Source organism: Ixodes scapularis, unplaced genomic scaffold (genome assembly GCF_016920785.2).
Source record: "Ixodes scapularis isolate PalLabHiFi unplaced genomic scaffold, ASM1692078v2 PGA_scaffold5__190_contigs__length_132052651, whole genome shotgun sequence".
Taxonomy (NCBI): Eukaryota; Metazoa; Arthropoda; class Arachnida; order Ixodida; family Ixodidae; genus Ixodes; species Ixodes scapularis.
This window is the reverse complement of record NW_024609880.1, coordinates 61,557,239-61,576,135: the sequence shown is the minus strand read 5'-3', so window position 1 is coordinate 61,576,135 and position 18,897 is coordinate 61,557,239. Positions and strand designations below refer to the sequence as shown.

At 47.3% G+C, this 18,897-nt stretch overlaps 1 protein-coding gene across 1 annotated transcript in view; it reads left to right on the top strand.

Moving 5' to 3' along the window:
• The window catches only part of LOC115317696 (syntaxin-8), a 48,074-nt gene that overhangs the window by 12,248 nt on the left and 16,929 nt on the right, over nucleotides 1–18,897 (top strand). The window contains exons 5-6 of the mRNA XM_029977386.4: nucleotides 3,622–3,752; nucleotides 14,791–14,883. Coding sequence (XP_029833246.3) covers nucleotides 3,622–3,752; nucleotides 14,791–14,883 — 224 coding nt within the window. The remainder of the gene's footprint in view (nucleotides 1–3,621; nucleotides 3,753–14,790; nucleotides 14,884–18,897) is intronic.

Here is an 18,897-nt window from a genome sequence, read left to right as displayed (position 1 = left end):
TTTTTTTTATCAAGGAGATATTTAGGATTTTGTAATACATGCTGTGCGCATGAGCCTCCCCACACAGATGCTGGTTCAAAAGTTCTGAAAAGACATGATTGCTTCTCCTTCTGAGAAAGGGAGTTAGATCCTGCTTCCTTGATGAAGTCGCTTTTCAGTGACTGAGTTCCCCCCAGCGTATCTTTCGTACACATTGTGGCTTCTCTGCAGCTTATCTTACACCCTGTGTCATTCTCTTCCACTCCAAAGTTTCCTTCTTTTTTTTTTCTCACCACAGTCTTGAGTTGCAAACATCATGATACACATTGATTAAAGATTGCGGTGGTCAAAGAAGCCCCCAGCGAAAACGTACTGCAGAATGTGACAAACAAACTCAGTTCTTGCTTCCTGATTCTGGAAGGTTTGCCGAGGTGGCTTCGAGGCAACGTTGCTAGAACACTCAGTTGGGAAACTCGCCGTCGAAACTTGGGCCGCTGGCGTCCACCGAGACCGAGCTAAATACGACAACAGCGCCACTCTTTATCATTTGTCTGTACTGTGGTCACCTTGAGCTTTTAGAAAGCATGTTTTTGCGCAAAAACAGACAGAAAAGACTCTTTTCGTATGAAATTTATTCGAGTTTAGTACCAAACGATAAGCGCGTGATGTTTTTAAAATCTTTAGGTTGCAAGGTTTTGCGTCACAATTAATATTGTTTTTATACAATTGTGCCTCACCCATGCTTTCAGGTAGCGTGTCCCGACCTAGGTGCATTTTAACTTCGGTCGTAAGTCGCGGTGCTTTCAATGGGGAGGCGGGGGTGGATCTCTGTAACCGCTTCCGCTGTATCTGTTTCGGCTCCTCAATGGCCGATAAAAGCCAAAATAGAAGTAACGCACAGTTCCTCGAGTGGCCGCTGCGGGAGAAATGGTGGCGTTGTGTCCGTCATTGGCTCGGTTCTCGAGGACGGATCGGGGCCACTTTTTCAGATTAGTCTCTATGGCAGTTTTCCAACTGAGTGTTTTAGTAACGTTGCTTCAAGGCAAAGTGCCTGCCTATGGATCCCCAGGTGGCCGGTTTGAATCCTGGCCGAGGTGCCCGCAATCTGACGGAGGCTTATTGCAGAGAAGGTGCCGTGGTAACAGAGATTTCTGTTGCACGTCAAAAGATCCCCAGGTGGTCGAAATTAATCCTTAGTCCTCCTCCACGGCGTGCCAGGTGCCTGCCTTTGGTTTGGCACGTAAAACCCCCAAATTTAACCTTTGTTCCTGGAAGGTTCCTTCGCTTATCCTCCAACCCACAGGTTGTGACGTGTCGATTGTGGGTGCACCCTTTTTGCAGGCTCGTCTCCATTCACGTGCTTGCACAATGTACCACCCCACCATCCGAATGGGGCTTGCAGACTCCTGCCCGACTTTCTTGGTCCCTTCATTCCATGCTTCACTTCCCTTGCTTGAAGACGTTAGTGGAGGAAAGCCTTGCATAATATTAGCTCTGGTCGTCCGCCTTTAAAGGGCAACTCTGCTTCATTTTTGATATATAGAAAACTATGTAGCCCTCTTCAGTATCATATGGGAAGACCCCATGTCAAATATTACAATCTAATTCCGTCTATATATTTAATAAACTGGCCAGCAAACTTTCAAATCAGCCAAGTCGCCGGAATCTGCCAACTTTTAGCGTGCGACGTGAGGCACAATCGTCAGCGAAGTCAATGCGACGGAGTTGGAGCGGCCAACGTTGAACCACTATGTCAGAGGCATGACTATGTCATACTCATGCTTTGTTTGTTTTTACTTCTCAGAGCGAAATTTAACGATGACGTCATGAGTTTCTCCTCCCGGTGTTGGCTGAACGGCGTCCACGTGATCACCGTAACGCGGATGCGCTAGTTTGCCCTGCCCTGCGCGTTTATCGGTCTGTTTCTCCGCTCCCCCTCTCCTCTTTTTCTTCTCCCTCTCCCCCGGGCCATCACTGTCCATGCCATGCAAAGCGACCCCCCCGTCGCGTCAAGGTCGCGTGTCCTGTCCCTCGCCCCCACGAACGTCACAAGACCACGTGGTTCGATAGTGACGTGGCCATGACTCTGACGACACGAGACCAATGTTGCCTGACGCAACCGAAGTTTCGGTTTCGGTATCAGCTGATGCTTAAATTAAGATTACACAAATAATATTCCACATTTCGGGAATCCGAGGGCGTAGAGCTGTTTAGTAGTGCTTTGTGAAATGGAATCACACGTAAGCCTAAAGTTTTCGGAATTGAGCGGAGTTGCCCTTTAAGTAATATGATGAATGCCACGGGTGACAACCTGCTGCACTGAATTAAACCTGCTGCAGTCTCTCAAATACTGCGTATTCTTTTTCTACAAAACCAGCAACTAGTTGCAAAACTTTGTGCTTACAAAAAGATGTAATCATTGTCAAAAAATTTAAAGATCTTAAAAATTCTGTATGGGAAGAACCAATAGCAGAAATGGAGGAGGGCGACATAAAAATCTGATTTCTTAAGTTTCTTGTTTACTTCCAATGCAACAGTGTCAATTTGAAGCTCCAGAAACACTCGGCCAATGTCCAAACTCGAGGGCTTATGGTTACATGTTTGGGTTTAAAATAATACTCATTACAGCAATTGTAGTTGTTGTAATGTACCGTAATTAGGAAGCCATGGAGGTCTTCAGACGCTTCATAGGCCTATGGGATTGACTTTTCTCAGCACCGCTTTAAAGCCACGCACTCGCACATAAAGGCTGGTTAACGCATTTGCATTTGGATGTGACAAAGTGCCTTGTGCTCTCTTACGATTGCTTACTAGAGAACGCACCGAAATTATTTATCAGGTAGCCCCGGAACTGCATACAACTAGACAGCATTTTTTGCAGTATTTGCAAAATCAAATGTGCATACCAAACCAAATACAACGTTTGTGTTTGGACAGAATAAGGTCAGTGTACCTTTGAGGTAAGGCGACTCCGATTCAGGACCTGGATGAGAAATTTAGCCGGTGCAGTACCAATGCTAGCCTGGGGTCTTCGACGTGTGTTGTGCGGTAGCGACACACAACCGCCTGCCGGCGTGATGCTCATCGGGATCGAAACGGGCATGGGCGGGGTTTGAACTCGGGTTCTGTGGCGCAAAACTTTCGTTCCATGTTGTCCGAGTCATAGTGTGCTAGCGTGCTCGTCCACCGATCCTCCCCAAATGTGCGTACTATCTATGAGAAATGACCACTGATAATGTTGTCAAAGGTCTTTTGAGCTAGGGTGAACGAACTATGATCTGAAAAATTTGAGAAATATGCGTAAATCGTCGGTGTTCCAGGGCTACCCAATAGGTGGCACCGGCATATCCTCTCATTGTAAGTGATCACGAGGGAGCACGGTGTGCTCGTACGCAAGTGCGTCAACCAGCCTTAGCATTGTAAGGCCTTGTCCACAAAAGGTTACAACTGATGATGTTGCTGGCGCATCCGTGACTGCGCCCTCCCTTTCCGGGCATCCTAGGATTGAAAACTCTGTTGGTGTGTTTTTTCTTCATAGCATTACTTTAAAGCACCTTGATGAATGTGTCGGTGTGTGAGCATTTTTTTTATTTTTTTGGTTTCCGATACCCTTACAAAGTTCTTTTGGTGATCTTTTGTCAGGAGTGAACTTTTTGGGAGCGACTTTGGGGCCGCGGGAGTCAGCGAGGGTGGCTGGAATGCGGAGGAGACTGAAGCCACTCAGGATTTGACTGTCGGCGAGATCAAAGAGCAGCAGCAGAAGGCCCTCAGAGGTGAAGCCTTTTTTTCTCCCTTTGTGCATTTTACTGTATTTACTCGCATAATGAACATACTTTTTTTTTCCCGAAAAATTGACACATATTTTGGGGAGTACATTCATTGTGTGGGGTAAAATGTTTGCATCTACACACTTTGCGCAAGTGTAATTTTAGGTGTCAATATGACACAGCAGTGTACTGTGGCACGTCTCCACTGACGGAGGCACACCCACAACTGACCGTGAGCGCGCCACAGTAACCATGCCCCTAAATTGCGAACCTTTTAGGGCGCTTTCGGCGTGCCTTTAACTGAAGGAAAAGCACCCTACGAAGCTCACTCGGCACGAAGAGCAACGCGACCGTTCTTGGGCCTAACCACTTTCGAGTTTTCACTGTCCGAAAGCAGACCACAGACGACGGCGTGTTTGTTGACATCAATGCATCCGATGGGCGAAGCATGTCCGGGGCTGGGCAATTCCTCGGCTTCAGCTTCGTTAGGTGTGCATGCTGCTCGGTTCCATGTTTGATCTCCTCCGCAACCCCGCACTTGCAGCCATTACGAGAGCGGCTTGGCTTGACTTGGCCTGACCGCTTGGCGGCAAAAGAAAATTGGCTTGGTAGCTAGCTGCGTTGGGCACAGTTCGAGACTCGCGGAGCCAAAAATTGAAAATGCATTCATTATGTGAGGGGAAAAAAAAAGTCCAAATCTAGATGCTCGTTGTGGGGGGTGCATTCATTGTGCAAGTAAGTATGGTCTTTTTTCATTTCGAACGTGAGAAAAGAAGTATCGCCATATTCTCTAAATTATAATCTGTGGTTTCTGTGTAATGTGTTAAGGATACTTTAGGCTGGCAAACAGTGTTTTCTTCTCTCTTAAGCAGTCCAAATCTAGCATATAGTTCGCACAGGGAAAGCTCTGACACACGGCACACACACCTTGCAAAATATACTGTAGAAGAACTTGTAGTCGGGCTAGTTGGTGAACGTTAATGAAGCATGCTGTAAGGCTCCAAATACAACGTACACAAGGAAGAAGTGTGTGTGTCTTCTTCGTTGTGTTCATAGCTTTTTGCACCTTCACCATGATTCATAATTTGTAAAATAGTGGATTTATTATTTCACATTAAAGGAACCTGCCTGCTACAAACCATTATTAACCTTTTTGCTTCTACTGTCTTGTTCCTTTCCCACTTATTATTATGCGTAGCATTTTTTACGCAACCTGTTGTGTGTGGCACCATTAAGAAAAGATTGATGACATATGCTGCATAACTCGCAAGTAAGCACTGTGGATGCATTGCATCCAGTGAGACTTGCGAGTGTGAGAAAGCAGTCTGGTAGGTGAAGGGCAATTTCAACTGTTTCAAACTCCAAACAGCTGTCACTTTTTTTTTCCCTGGGCCTGACAGATATGGCAGTGTCTGGATAGGCTGTTCTTAATGCTGGTGCTTCTCAAACTTTGCATCGCCACAGAATCCTCAGTTATTTTAGGGCTCATTCACGGACTCCCATTGAACATATGTATACCACACCTACAGGGTTTTCCCCCTGTAATTTTTTAGGAGTGGACATAACCCCCCTGCGAGTGGGAGGAAGGGGGGGGGGGGGGGTTGGAGAGGAGGGGGGTGTAGTTTGCAATGCGGCACGATCGGGCTTGACGTCGGAACACTTTGCATAGGCTCTCTATCCTTGCAGCCCTGTAAGTGGTGCCACGCCACGGCGCAAGCAAGCATTGAGCAGTGAAAGAAGAGTCCTCTCGGCTTTCTGCTCTCTGCCTGCGGAGAGGACTGCTGCGTGGTGTGCATTCGTCACATCTGTTTACCCGCACTGCCGGCCGCGCTCTGCAGCTACACTCTCCTTGTTTGAAAGAATGGCGGCGGTGGGCGATGCGATAACACGCAATAACATGGCAGTGTGCAGGCCTACTGAGTACAACGGTTTGCAGCCATGCGCGCAGGCAAAATCGAGTCGTCCTCCTGTGGCATAATTGAGCGGTGGGCGGTCAGTCAGAGCAATGGGTGGTCAGTTGGAGCAATGGGCGGTAAAGCCACTGCTGCCTTCCGCGGGGAGAACCCTGTACACCTGCAATGTGTTGCATACATTGGGAACCTGACCTTGCCATAAATTGGGGGAAGTGGAAGTCCTCAATCTGATTGACTATACAGTTGCCGACAGATTTTTCGGACTTCGCAGGGACCGAAAAAATGACAGAATAATAGAACAGTCCGAAAAATCTGCAGATTAAAAAACTTGCTTTCATTACATCTAAGTGGGCTTAAAAAAGCCGTAAATAGTATCTTGCTTCAGGTTACACCTATGTGCCTTGTTTTAGCTTACGCCTCCGTTTGTGTTCGGCAACTTTTTGTTAGGTTGATAATCTCTACCTTTTTTTTCTAGCGTTATGGTCGAGTACTCTCCGCGCTTAGGGACACGTTGCGGCGGCTAAAGAACAGAAGGGCAATGGACGTCTAAGCCAGCAAAGTCCGAAAACACGATTCACCAAGATGAGATCAAGAGGAGAGGTTCAAGTCCATGACTGCAATGGCGAATGAGCAAAGCAAAATGGAAACTATGAGGATGTTAATGACGTGCAGCTAGAAAGAAAGCCAAACAGCATCACCTAGCGGTAGGACTTAGCAGTACTCAAGTACTAGTGCTGCCAAACCAAGCCAATCCATGTGCAGCCAACATAGAATCCAAACTGGCAGCTTCTCGGTGGTATTTCACGCTGATCGCTTGTGACGATTTTGTCCGAAAAATCAAACTTTCGAACTTCAGTCTGTCTGAAACATTGGTCGTGAATATGCATTATTTCTATCAGGTAGGTCACGGTTCTTTCTTTAGGTTCGAAATATCGAACAAGTCCGAGTTATCGGTGTCAGAAAAATTGGACAGCAACTGTAATTGACGAACTTGTGCTAAACAAAATAAAGAACAGGCGTCGAGACAGCAGAAAAGGAGGCAATGATTTGGCGGCATAACAAGAAGCGAGAGCGAGACTGACTCGACAAGGTCCAGCGCAGTTCCTTATCTAGTGCGCGTAGTCTTGCCGGGCACGCGGCGAAAGCAAGCGATCACCGAGTTCTTCCAGGGTCTGCTACTACCCCTGCCGATACAATGCCAATGTCCGTCACTCCGTCCGCCCCTGTTCATGGCAGGGAAACAGGCCGGCCGACCTCTAGAGGCGATGAGTCGTCAGGGCCTCGACGAAAGTCGCCTTTTTTACGTGTGTGACCGAGCCACCAAGAACCGGTACCTTGTCACCGGAGCCGAGATCACAGCTGTTCCAGCAATGCATACCAACTGTTCCTTGACGCCAATCTATTTTCTGCGCATAGTAAACAACAGCGCTATCCCAGTCTACCGAGAATGATTGATCACCCTTAAAGGGCAACTCCGGCCAAAACTCAAAATGAAGTAAATTACTGGTATCGCTGTAGTGACACAAAATACGACCCCAGCCAAAATATTACGTCCGTGGGACGCCGCATTCTCAACTAATGCGGATAATAAAAATGCGACCCGCGTCAAGCCGCTGCTTCTTAGCGGGCGGCCAGCGGGTTGCCGATCGCTAAAGCAACATTGGGCTATAACGTCAGTATCATTCTCTTTTTTTCCTCCGGACTGGGCGTTGCGCGGAGTGCGCTTCTTTCAGCCGCTACTACCACTACTTCGGCTTGTGATTGGCGTGTTTAGCCGTTGCTTTTATCTGTAGCCCATGTAGCTTCGGTATAGCCTTTTGTTTAGTTGCTCGTGAGGACCCCAAGACTCGTTTTAGCGAGCAACTCAGTGCACCCAAGACTGCCCAGCTGTTCCTCGAAAGATGCCGAGTGCAACTTGTAGCGCTGTGGGCTGCTCAAACAACCCGCTGCTCAACACGGAGGTGCTTTTTCACAAGTTTCCAATGGACCGGAAATTAGAGAAGGTGTGGGTGAACGCTGTTCGACGAGTGGATTTGGACTTCGGCTTTTACACGCCCGAGTAAAAAAGAACGATAAAACAGACGTGTACAGCCCAGCACACATGCGTTTAGGCACCGCGACCCGCGCCAGAGAGCCTCAAAGCTTTGTGTCTGGGACTGACCCGCGGTACGAAAGCGAGAGGGCCCCCAGTATTGTACGTCACTGGCAGCGCGGGGTAGAGCAACGCCGCTCCATCCATGGAGCCCCGATGACAATTTAGGCCTAGCGACGGGTACGGAAGACCGCGCACACGGTGACAGTTGCCGAGTAGGGCATCGAACAAGTTCACTCATTTTCCAGTAGCTAGCTTTTGGGTATTCGCGTCTCCAGCTCGACGCTCGCCCTCCCGCGGCGGAAACGGGAAGCGCTGTAGTGAGGGTCCCCCGATTCTCCTGCTCAGCGGGCATGGCGGAACTGCTCGCGATCATGGCTCGCGAAATGTTGTTTCCGAATGCAAACAACACTCTTCACTGTCCCAACGTAGTGCTGCAGCCGGTATGGGATTGTACTTTACTGGAGAGTTTTAGTATTGCACGTAGAAGCAAATGCAAGCGGTGTGCGTTTGCGTTAGAGTTGCCCCACGTTGTGCGTGCGCCTCATCGCCACGCGCCATCCAATGCTGCAATTTCAGGCTCCGTGCACGCGCAGTGTGGAACGCGCAAAGCTAACGCAAACACACAGGGCTTGAGTTCGGTCGTATACGCAATATTAAAACTCACTACTGTTTCACCGGCTTCCAACGCCAACGAAACGTGCTGCAGTGAGCAGACGTGCAAGCAGGTACACGTTCCTTCGAACTGGAAAGGCTGAGATTTGCAAAACAACGGCGAGCACATACAAAAGTAAATAAATGTTATGAAAAAACTAGTAATTAAAAAAAGTTTTTTTTTTAACTTTTGGGCATTTGGTTTGGAAGTATATTGGCGGCGACTTTGGACGTTTCGCCGATTGTCAAAAGTCGCGACTTTGATAGCACAATATACTTTACCCACAATTAATGTAATTTTACATGGATTTCTCACATTAGTTAGAATGTTTTCAATGATTTTAAACTTTTTATTTTATTTGTAATTAAAATGCAGCAATTAGAACCAGTGATGATAATTAGCAGTTTTCTAAGCAACAAATTATATTAGAGCTTGAAGAATTACTTATTCAACTTTGTGAATTTTAATATGATTATTATTATTAATACAAATTGCAGCAATGTATGCCTCTAATTAACGCCAAGATCACGAGAATACTCTATTTAACCGTAATAGTCTTTCCAGAAAGGTATAATTCTGTTTTCTTTTTAGCATATGAAAAACTCTGACATAGTTATCAAGATAGACAAACAGTTAAACGCTGGATGTAATATGAAGCCCTACGCATCACGCGGTTCTATAAAAACACACACACACACACTTCAGCTCTCTGACTCGGGTTCCGTCTCGGGTTGTTGCAGTGAGAGCAACGTTTATTAGTTTTTGCGTTTCGTGGACATATTGAAAAAATTGAAATTACTCTCTTATTCTTGTGCTGGGATAATTGTCATTTTTTCCCATGACAATTATCTGAGCGAGAAAAAGGCAGCGAGAACGCACAGATATCAGCACTGATTTTTTTCAACAACTACGAATATCAGCCTGGATCGAACAGTATGTCACAAGATAAAGTTTCCGCGAACAACTTTTCTAAGTAAATAATTACGATGTGAGAAACATCTTTAGTCATGAAAAAATCCGAAATTAAGACCTCTATCGAGAAATTAAATTCAAAATAGAGGTAAGTTTCGGTTTCGCTCCAGAATTAAAACGCGCATCCTTCCGTAATTAATACGCTAAACTCCATTCTTGTTTTTAAGGTAAAGAGGTAACCTGCACACATAAAAGCCTAGCTTCCTCGTATTACCAGAAATAATTTATGTCACTCAGTGAAGCCAGCACGCTAGACAGGCTCAACAGCGGCACGCATCGCTGACCCTCACTAAACCTGCCATCTTGGAAAATGAGTGGCGCCACCTATAGTTAGTTGGAGTCGCGAATACAAGCGACGAGTACGGCATAGCGCACGCATGGCGGCGGCCACCGAGTACGGCACCGTACGAGTTCACGGGTTTTCCAGACACTAGCTTTTGGGTATACGCACTAACTCTTGCTACATATGCTGGATAACTACCACGTATACAGAATTAAAACAAAATCGGCTTACCTCCTATCTTTAGACGGCTAGTGCGACAGAGGTAGGTGCCGCTCGGCCTGCGTACTTGTTGAACGAGAGCGATCCTGACGTCACATTCACATAGCGGCTGATTTCCAAAGCTGCGGGGGCCTCGAGCGGCTAGTTTTGGTTTTGTTTGCCGCACCCCAAACAAAACTTTAAGGCATCGATATCTTTAAAACTACGCACAATAACAAGAAAAAAAATTACACCTTGCAATTCAGGGACGCTGACTGCACTAGAAACTGTCATAATCCCAAATTTGAAAGTATGGACCGGAGTTGCGGTTTTCTGGTGGATTTTCCTGGTGGCCGATGTCAGTCAAGGAATTCTCGGCGCGGACTTTCTCAACCGCTACAAGCTCGTCGTGGACGTTAGAAACAGGCAACTCATAGACTCTACCACACGACTTTCCGTCCATGGTATCGCAACGGACGACAATGCAGTCTACACCTCTGCCTGCATGATCCTGGAAGAAGCGTTCAAGACCTCGCTGAGTAAGTTTCCGAGCCTAACTCAGTCACCTGATTGGACAAAACCCGTCTCACACGACATACAGCACCACATTGTGACGACAGGACCACCTGTTTACTGTCGTCCCCGCAGTCTAGCCCCAGAGAATCTCCGCGATGCTCGCCAAGAGTTTGAGCACATGTTAGACTTTGGCATCGTCCGACCCTGATCTAGCAGCTGGGCGTCTCCATTACACATGGTGTCCGAGAAAAATGGAGACTGGCGGCAATGTGGCGATTATCGTGGCTTAAATAAAAACAGTGTACCGGACAGAATACCCTCTACCCACCAGGATTTCACGATGAACCTACAAGGCGCAAAGATCTTCTCAAAGATTGATCTGACACGAGCCTACTACCAAATTCCCATGGCCGAGAAAGGCGCCCCGAAAACGTCGATCACAACACTGTATGGACTTTTTGAATTTCTCTGCATGCTCTTTGGTCGCAGAAATGCGGCTCAGTCATTCCAACAGTTCATCGACGCTATCACGCAAGGGTTACCCTTCATCTTCGCATACGTAGACAATTTTCTCATAGCCTGCAAGCCATCTGAAGAGCGCATGACCCACTTGCACCTCCTCTTCGAACGACTGCGCAGCCACGGCATTGTCATCAACACCGCAAAAAGTGTGTTCGGAGTTCCGGAATTGTAATTTCTTGGTCATTGGCTTGACTTCTCGGGCATTTGTCCACTGGCTTCAAAGGCACAAGCCGTCAAAGATTTCCCGAGGCCGACTTCGACTAGCAAGCTTCGCCAGTTTCTCGGTTTGGTAAATTTTTATCAGCGCTTGATCCGAACTATGCAAAACTGCTCGAGCATCTTGAGATCCTTCTAACAAAACAAGAGTCACAAACGTCGTCCCTTCCATGGAACGAAAATGCAAAATGCGCTTTCGGCGAGGTGAAGAACTCAGAAGCAGCAAAGCTAATACATTTTATGCATGACGCCCCAACATCGCTGATGACTAACGCTATAACAAAAAGTGAGCGGAGAGTGGCGGCCGATTGGTTTCTTTTCTAAGAAGCTCAAGCCAGCACAAACGTGCTAGAGCATTTTCGGACGTGAGCTATTGGCTGCTTACTTGGCTGTATGACGTTCAACTGACCACATGCCTCTAACTTACGCCATCTGCAATTCCGGGTCTCATTACACACCACGTGAGATTCTCCAGCTAGCCTTCCTGGCCGAATTCACAACGGACATTTGGCACGTTAAGGAAGTTGACAATGTCGCCGCTGATGTCCTCAGCCGGATTGATCTGGTCAACACCCTACCCTGTTCTGCTGTAAACATTGAGTTACTGGCCCGTCTACAGACCACTGACGAAGGATTGCATGCCCTACGCAATTCACCCTCGTCCTTCCAACTGCGGGGTGTAAGCTTTCCAGAAGGCACCACCGTGGTTTGTGACCTGTCAATGGGAACGCCTAGACCTTTTGTACCACGTTAGCTGTGATGGCAGTTTTTAGAAGCGATTCATTGCTTGTCACATTTGGGTGTACGAGCATATCAGAAGCTCCTGTGCAATCGCTACGTTTGGCCCCGAATAAAATTCGACGTTCGTGACTGGTGCATTCGTGCATTATATGCCAGTGCGCGAAAGTCCAGCATCATCCAGTACCACCAATTCGACCGTTCCTCCAACCAGACAGCTGTCTCAACAAGATTCATTTGGACCTGGTCGAACCTTGACTGATTTCTCAGGAACAGCACTACATCCCAACATGTGTCGACAGATTAACATGATGGCCAGAGGCAACCCCACTGCCCGATATCACCGCCGCCACTGTTGCTGTGGCGTTTATCATTACATGGGTATCCCGTGTAATGGTACTATCATAACGATAGCTCGGTGGCCGGCGCCGCAGCAACTGGTTTGGCCGCCGGTCACTGAGCTCTTCCGCCAGAAGAAGCTGCTGCAGGCGGGAGCGTTCCAAAGCCTCGGTGCACTGAAGCAGAGCAGTCTTCAGTTGGTCGTGCGGTGTTGCTGGAAATGGATTTGTAAGAACGTCGTAGACTTCGGCGGCGGCAGTTGGGGAAAGAGCCGAGACGATGGGGTGGTACTTCCAACATTGTGTGTTGACTCCTGCAAGGTGGAATTGTGATTCCACTTGCAGGAACCAAACTCGCGGGTCGCAGTCCCAGTCCCGTGGAAGGCAGACCGCGTATGCTGCAACTGTGGCTGGTGGCGGGCCCAAAGGCTTTCCTTGCTGCACTCCTTTAGGTCAGAAATATCCAACAAGTCCGAGTTATCAGCGTCCTAAATATTGGTTGGTGACTGTACCGGAGCGACTTTAGGACGTAAACCCAGGTGGGTAAAGAGCGGCAAACTCGCTGCGAAAAAACGCCGTCCCTCGTGAAGCTGCAACGTCAGTGATGTCAAGAAAACGAGTGGAAGTAATTGCCTAGCAGAGTGATATGAACCAAATTAGCCTGTCACTAATTATAGTTATAGTATAGGTACAAGTATCACAGTTTCACAGGTATTATAGTTACCTGTCATCGACTATACTTACAGGTAATGCATTAGTATAGACCTTTTTCGCTTACTCTCGTCCCCAGCCTACCCCGCCAGGCATATCCCGTACGGTCGACAAAAAAAATAAAACATTTCAACCTGTAAAGAGTAAAAAATAGAGGGGAGACAAAACGAGAATGACGGTTACACTTATATTCTAAATATATTCTATTGGTGTGGCGATCGCAAAACAATGTTTTCGCCCATACTTAAAGTGGCGATATTTCAAGCTGGCGCACCCTTGTGAAAAAGGCCACACCCGGCATCGACTACTTTGTGCTATGCTGTCAAAGCCAGCGTAGCTTCCACACTGATGCAGCACCACACTGCTGCGAAAGCACATATCTTCATCTTGTGTCTCATTCATTTGCACTCGTGCAACTAGCCTTTACAGGGTTAAAGCACTGCTGGAGCTACGCTAGTCTTGACAGTTTGGCACAAAATGGTTGACGCTGAGTATAGTAACTAGTTACTGCCCGAGATTGATATTATGTGGCCAAAGCTAACACTTCTAAATTTGAAAAAGGTTATGCACCGAGAAGTGAGGGAGAGGAGGAGACGAGAGCGCGCGGGGACGTCAGGACGCCGAGCTCTGGTCGGAATGCTTAGTGGTTAGACCTAAAGCTAGCAGCCTTTGTCTCCACTGCACTCGTTGAACGCATTAAAACACGAAACGCCGGCGCACGGCGTTTGGCTCTTGCATTTGAACACATTCAACAAGTGCAGTGGAGACAAAGATCTTTAGTTCTATGCACTAATCATTCCAGTCTGTGCTCGGCGCTCTGACATCCCCGCACAGTTCTCTTTCAGTTTTTTGGCGCATTAAGATAAACAACATTACAGACACATCAGCAAAGTGGGAAAATATTTGCAAAAGCTGGTTCGAGGCTTATCATTCTAACACCAGATTATCTATGCATGGGTTTTTCGGCGCCACGCTCTTTGATGCTCTTGTCCTTTCTCTTGATTCGTGTCGTCATCATCGTGCTGCTTCATTGCAGTGCCCCCTTTTAACAGTGTGTGGAAAGTCGGAGATGCAGGTGCATGCAAACATGACTGTAGCCTATCATTTCCAGTATGGTTTCACCAAATATTTCTGAAATTGAATTGGACACTGACTTCACCGGAAAGCCATAGTATAGGATATGAAGTGACGCATATTGATGCAGGCTGCTTTGGCACTTCATTTGTCGATTGATGCAGAGTGGAGTTTACCCTTCCCCTGCCATGATGAGCTGCGCTCACTGCTACTTGGTTCACAGACTTATAAAATATGTGAGTGCAACCAGGCAGCCCTATTAATCTGTTTTGCCTTAACCAGCACTACAAGAGCCAGCACTATGTTCCTAGTGGGCATACTGTGCACATGCACTCCTGCAGTGCAATAATTGTTTGAAGGGACAAGCTCTCATGGGTAGCTTTTTATCTGCATCTGCTTTCCTTGAAGCAGTTTATATTAACGGAAACCCCCACCTCTTGTCTGTATGTGCAGCAAATGTTACATGTTGAAACCATAATCCTGCTTTCACAGCTTTTGGGGAAGTGGGGATAATGTACACGCTAGTTGACAAATGAGACTCCGACACGGCAGAGTAAGGGTGACGGTTCTTCTAGTGTTGGCGCACACTACGCAACCCATTTAGCGTGAGCATGGCATTTGAACTTTTTTAACACTGTGGGGGCAATTGACAGACACTAAAATTTGTTGCTGAAGTTGGTGCCCTACATGAGCACATTCTGCATGACTAGATATTAACTTTACTGAAAAGAAGTTTTCAGTAGTTTGTTTGTGCTAACTTTCTCATGCACTGTTCAACTAGCTTGTACTCTAAGTTCCCATGTCCTTACCTTCCAGAGCAAGATCGTGGTCTGGAGGGCCTCTCCCATGTGATTGGACGTCAGAAGGAAATGGCCATTGGCTTCAATCAAGAACTTACCTTACACAATGGTAATCAGCTTTTTTCTGCACTATGTTCATTGCCTGGATTATGGTGTAAAGCTGTGGCATGGTGGCCATAAAGTGCCACTCACGTTTGCTCTGATAAAAGTACAGTGAAAACTCCAGTGCTATACCGATCATATTTTTCTGGCATAAGCAGAGTTTTTTTTTTCAACACGACTGTTGTGCAACAATAGGCAATATACAAAACTGCTTTGATGTCTGGCCTGGCTTCCACCCACCATTCTGCTTCCGTCAAGGTTTCTTCATTTCTCGGCTCTCCTGGGAGTCTCCCATTCGTTGGTGCAACACAGCACTTTGAAAATTTCCCATGCTCCAACTGTTTAATTTATACAAAGGACTTGCCTTTTGTGGTTTTTATCGTTGAGGGAATTTAGATTCTTGGTGCAATGTGAAAGCACTATTGGCTCACCAATGGAAGGAGTCCCATAGTTTAGTGACATTCCTGTCCAACAGCTCATACTTGTGGTTAGGAAACTTTTTCTGCTCTCACTAATGACAGCTTCGTTCAGTTAGAAGCGAACTGCTCAGGAAACTTGTTGTGGCAAACAGACCAACATGCAAAAGGTAACACAGATAGCACCCCTCTGTGTCACTTTCTTCGTGTTTGTCTCCATTTCCACCTATAACTTTCCTCAGCATCATGCACAAACAAGCACAGCAATGTCTTGTAAAGCAAACTGCACGCCGGTATCCTTCTACCGGCCATGCAAAGTTCTTAGCTTGCTTGTAGCTAGGTTCAGCTTTAGTAGAACACAGATACTGGGTGTCACTCCAGAGAATGAAGATTCGCCCATCCCTAGCACAAAGACTGCATTTTACTGGTAATGTTGTAATCTAAGACTACCGCAAAATACCAAGCAAGCGCCCACTCAAGATTAGGAGTAATCGTGGAAAAGTGGGGAATGGGGCGCCTGTTATGTCCAAGAGTGAAAATGTAGGAGGAAGACATGGGTCATGTGGGCCCTCGTTTGGTTCGATCACTGAACTCGGAAAGGCCATTGTTTACAGAGCCAACCGAGCACGCTGAAGCGTGAAGACTGAACTTTTATTGTCTCTTTCGCATACGAAAAAGCACCCTACGGTGCTCGGCGCAGTTTCGTATCTGCGGCACGTGGCACAAAAATTGACGCAATCGTCCCTGGGCCTTACCACTTGCAATGTCGGCGTCCGGAATGGTCCACGGGCCACAGCATGTTTGTTGACGTCAGTATGTTCGATGGACGAAATAGTCGAACCCTCGCAATAACGAAACCGCCGGGGAAGGAATTTTTTTCGTTCTCAAGACAATTTCGCTGTCACGAAAATGGACAAATAAGCACACCTATTACTTTCTAGAACCAAAATTTAATGAAAAAAGTCACTTATTTTGCTCTGCTTCACCTGGTTGTGCATGAGCTTCACGACTCGGGCCTCGCAGCTTGATAAACTATGCATAGCTTTGTCGTCATCATGGACGCCAAGAAAATTCCGGATAACGTCCAAAGCATCAAGCACATCACGCAAGCTTGATTGCCGTTCTTGTGTTGGCTTTTTGCCATCCTCGTTGTCACTTTCCTCATGTCCTTTGCGCACACTGTCGATAATAGTGCTGTTGCTAAACTCCTCGTGCACGATCAAGTGAGCGTCCGCACACAAAAAGTCATCCAGTTCAATGACGTCTGGCACCTTTGTAACGACACTGCGAAGCGAGTCCTATGCTTCGGTTAGTGGCTGCAGATCGTCACTGCTTGCAGAAACACTCGCTTCCCGCTCTTAACAAGGCTGCTGAGGCATGCTGACCAGCTGCGAAACTAGCATGTCTGAAGAAGCTCTGGATAAGCCCGGCCGAAGTAACAGTCCACGCGCTGGCAAGCATCTCCAGAGCCATGAAACGATCAATTTCTGTGGCCGCTTCATTTCAATGTTTAACAACATCTGCCAGATCAGTCTCCTTTGGTACGCTGACTTGGCACTTTTAATAACCCCTTGGTCCAGAGGTTGAATAACAGACGTGCAGGTTGGGGGGAAAAAGATCAAGCGGACTTTCATCAGGACGACGTCTTTGGTGTGGTGAGCACTGCAGTTGTCTAAAAAAAGGCAGACGGATCTTCTCTGCTTTTGCATATCCTCATCAAAAGCTTCCAGCCAACTGGAGGATATTGAGCGCGTCATCCAAGCTTTCTGGTTAGCAGTGCATTCGACCGGCAGCCTTCGGTTACCTTTAAAGTACCGTGGCTCGTTGCTCCGGCCAATCACAGAAAGGGGACACTTGTCAGAGCTGTCCATATTTGAGCACAAGGGAATGGTCTCCCGCTTTTTGTTTAGCTTGCCGCCATGACATTTCTGTCCCTTCAAGTCGAGCGTTTTCGCCGGCAACATTTGGCAGAAAAATCCAGTTTCACCTGCATTATAAATTTCGGAAGACTCGTATTCTTTCAGTATGTTTTTGAAACTTTTCTTCATCCAGGATGATGTTGCTTCAGCATTGACGCTCACCGACTCCCCAGACAACACCTTGGCGATGATGCAGTGCCGCCCTTTGAATCGGCTTAGCCATCCGGCGCTCGCCAGTTGTCCTGCCTAAGAATGCATGCGAAGTCAATAGCCTTCTACTGCAGAAGGCTTCCAGTCAAAGGCAGCTTGTTTGCTCTTTTGTCGAGGAACCACTGAAAGACGGCTTTTTCGACGTCTTCGTAGACCGGCGTTGCCACAGTCTTGTGCTGCGCACGCGCGCCGTTCTGGAGTGCCGCCATGATGCTGTCCTTGCAGTTCAGAATCATAGAAAGTGAGCTGAAAAAGCACCTGAAATACCCTTTCCCATGTAAAGCCGATTTCTGATGGAATATGCTTTCATTGGCTGGCACACGTCTTTAAGGAGCGGGGCTCCCATTGGCTCTTGTGCGGCATAATTTTTGCAAAAAGCTACCAGAGAAGGCCATTCCATGGCGGCGCTGTGCACACGACAGTGCAGCTGCCAGTAAGAGGAGGGAGCGGTGGCAGCAGAGCCAACAGAGCCCGTCCGGGCAGACTCCAGAGAGGCCGCACGGCCAAGCTCAGTGCGATGCGGCCACTTCTCGAAAGCGCGCGCTTTTCCGTCCGCCAACGAAACGTGGGCGTCCACGCCACTACGTTGCAGACAAACTAAGGGAGTGGAAGAACGACATTCATGCTTTCGCATTTGCAACTCCTAAGAAGTGCTTAGGTGTCCTCGGACTTCTTTTTTAATACTCTCATTGCTGGCGCCTTTAATGTTGCAGATAGCATCGTCAGCCGTGCAGCACTTTATGAAACTGTCCTGCGCCATTTCATACAACAAAACTGCGGTAGCTCCGGATGTCTGTAGATACCGCGGGACTGCTACCTCTTTTTTTCTCTATGAAACTCGGGGTACGCACCAGTCCTTTTATCGTTGAACAATCTTTGGTCGCGGCTTGCAGTTTGCAGCTTCTAATTCTTACTCCACTCTCGCATTCACGACTGGTCAATGCCATACCAATCATAGTTCCGGTCTGCGGCTCAGTTTCCAATCTCTTCGGCAACAGATTTGATGACGGCACGAAGCTGCAATCGACGTCTCGGAGCCCTCAGAAATAAAGTAAAGATTGCTACCTGCAAAAAGGAGGACAAGGTGGAGAGAAGAATGTCCCTAAGAGAGACCAGAGAAGAGGACTCTGGGGAATCTATCCCTACAACTTCACGCGCATTGCCGTGAAACCACACTGCCCGCTGCAATTCGCATATAACCCCTACTTTGCCCTTGACTTTTCATAAATTTTTATGTGGGTTATACGCGAGAAAATACGGTAACTTGTGCATGTGATTGGCTTGATTTTGCGTTTTGACCTGGTTGCTTGGTGGCTTTTACTGACTGGCGAATGCATGGAAATGAAAACTCAATACTGGTGATTATGTTGTAGAGAGTGGGTTCATTATGCGAGTAAATGCAATGAATAGTTTATTACAAAAATTAAGAAAGTGATTGAATACGCACCTTCTACCGTATTTACCCGAAAATAGGTC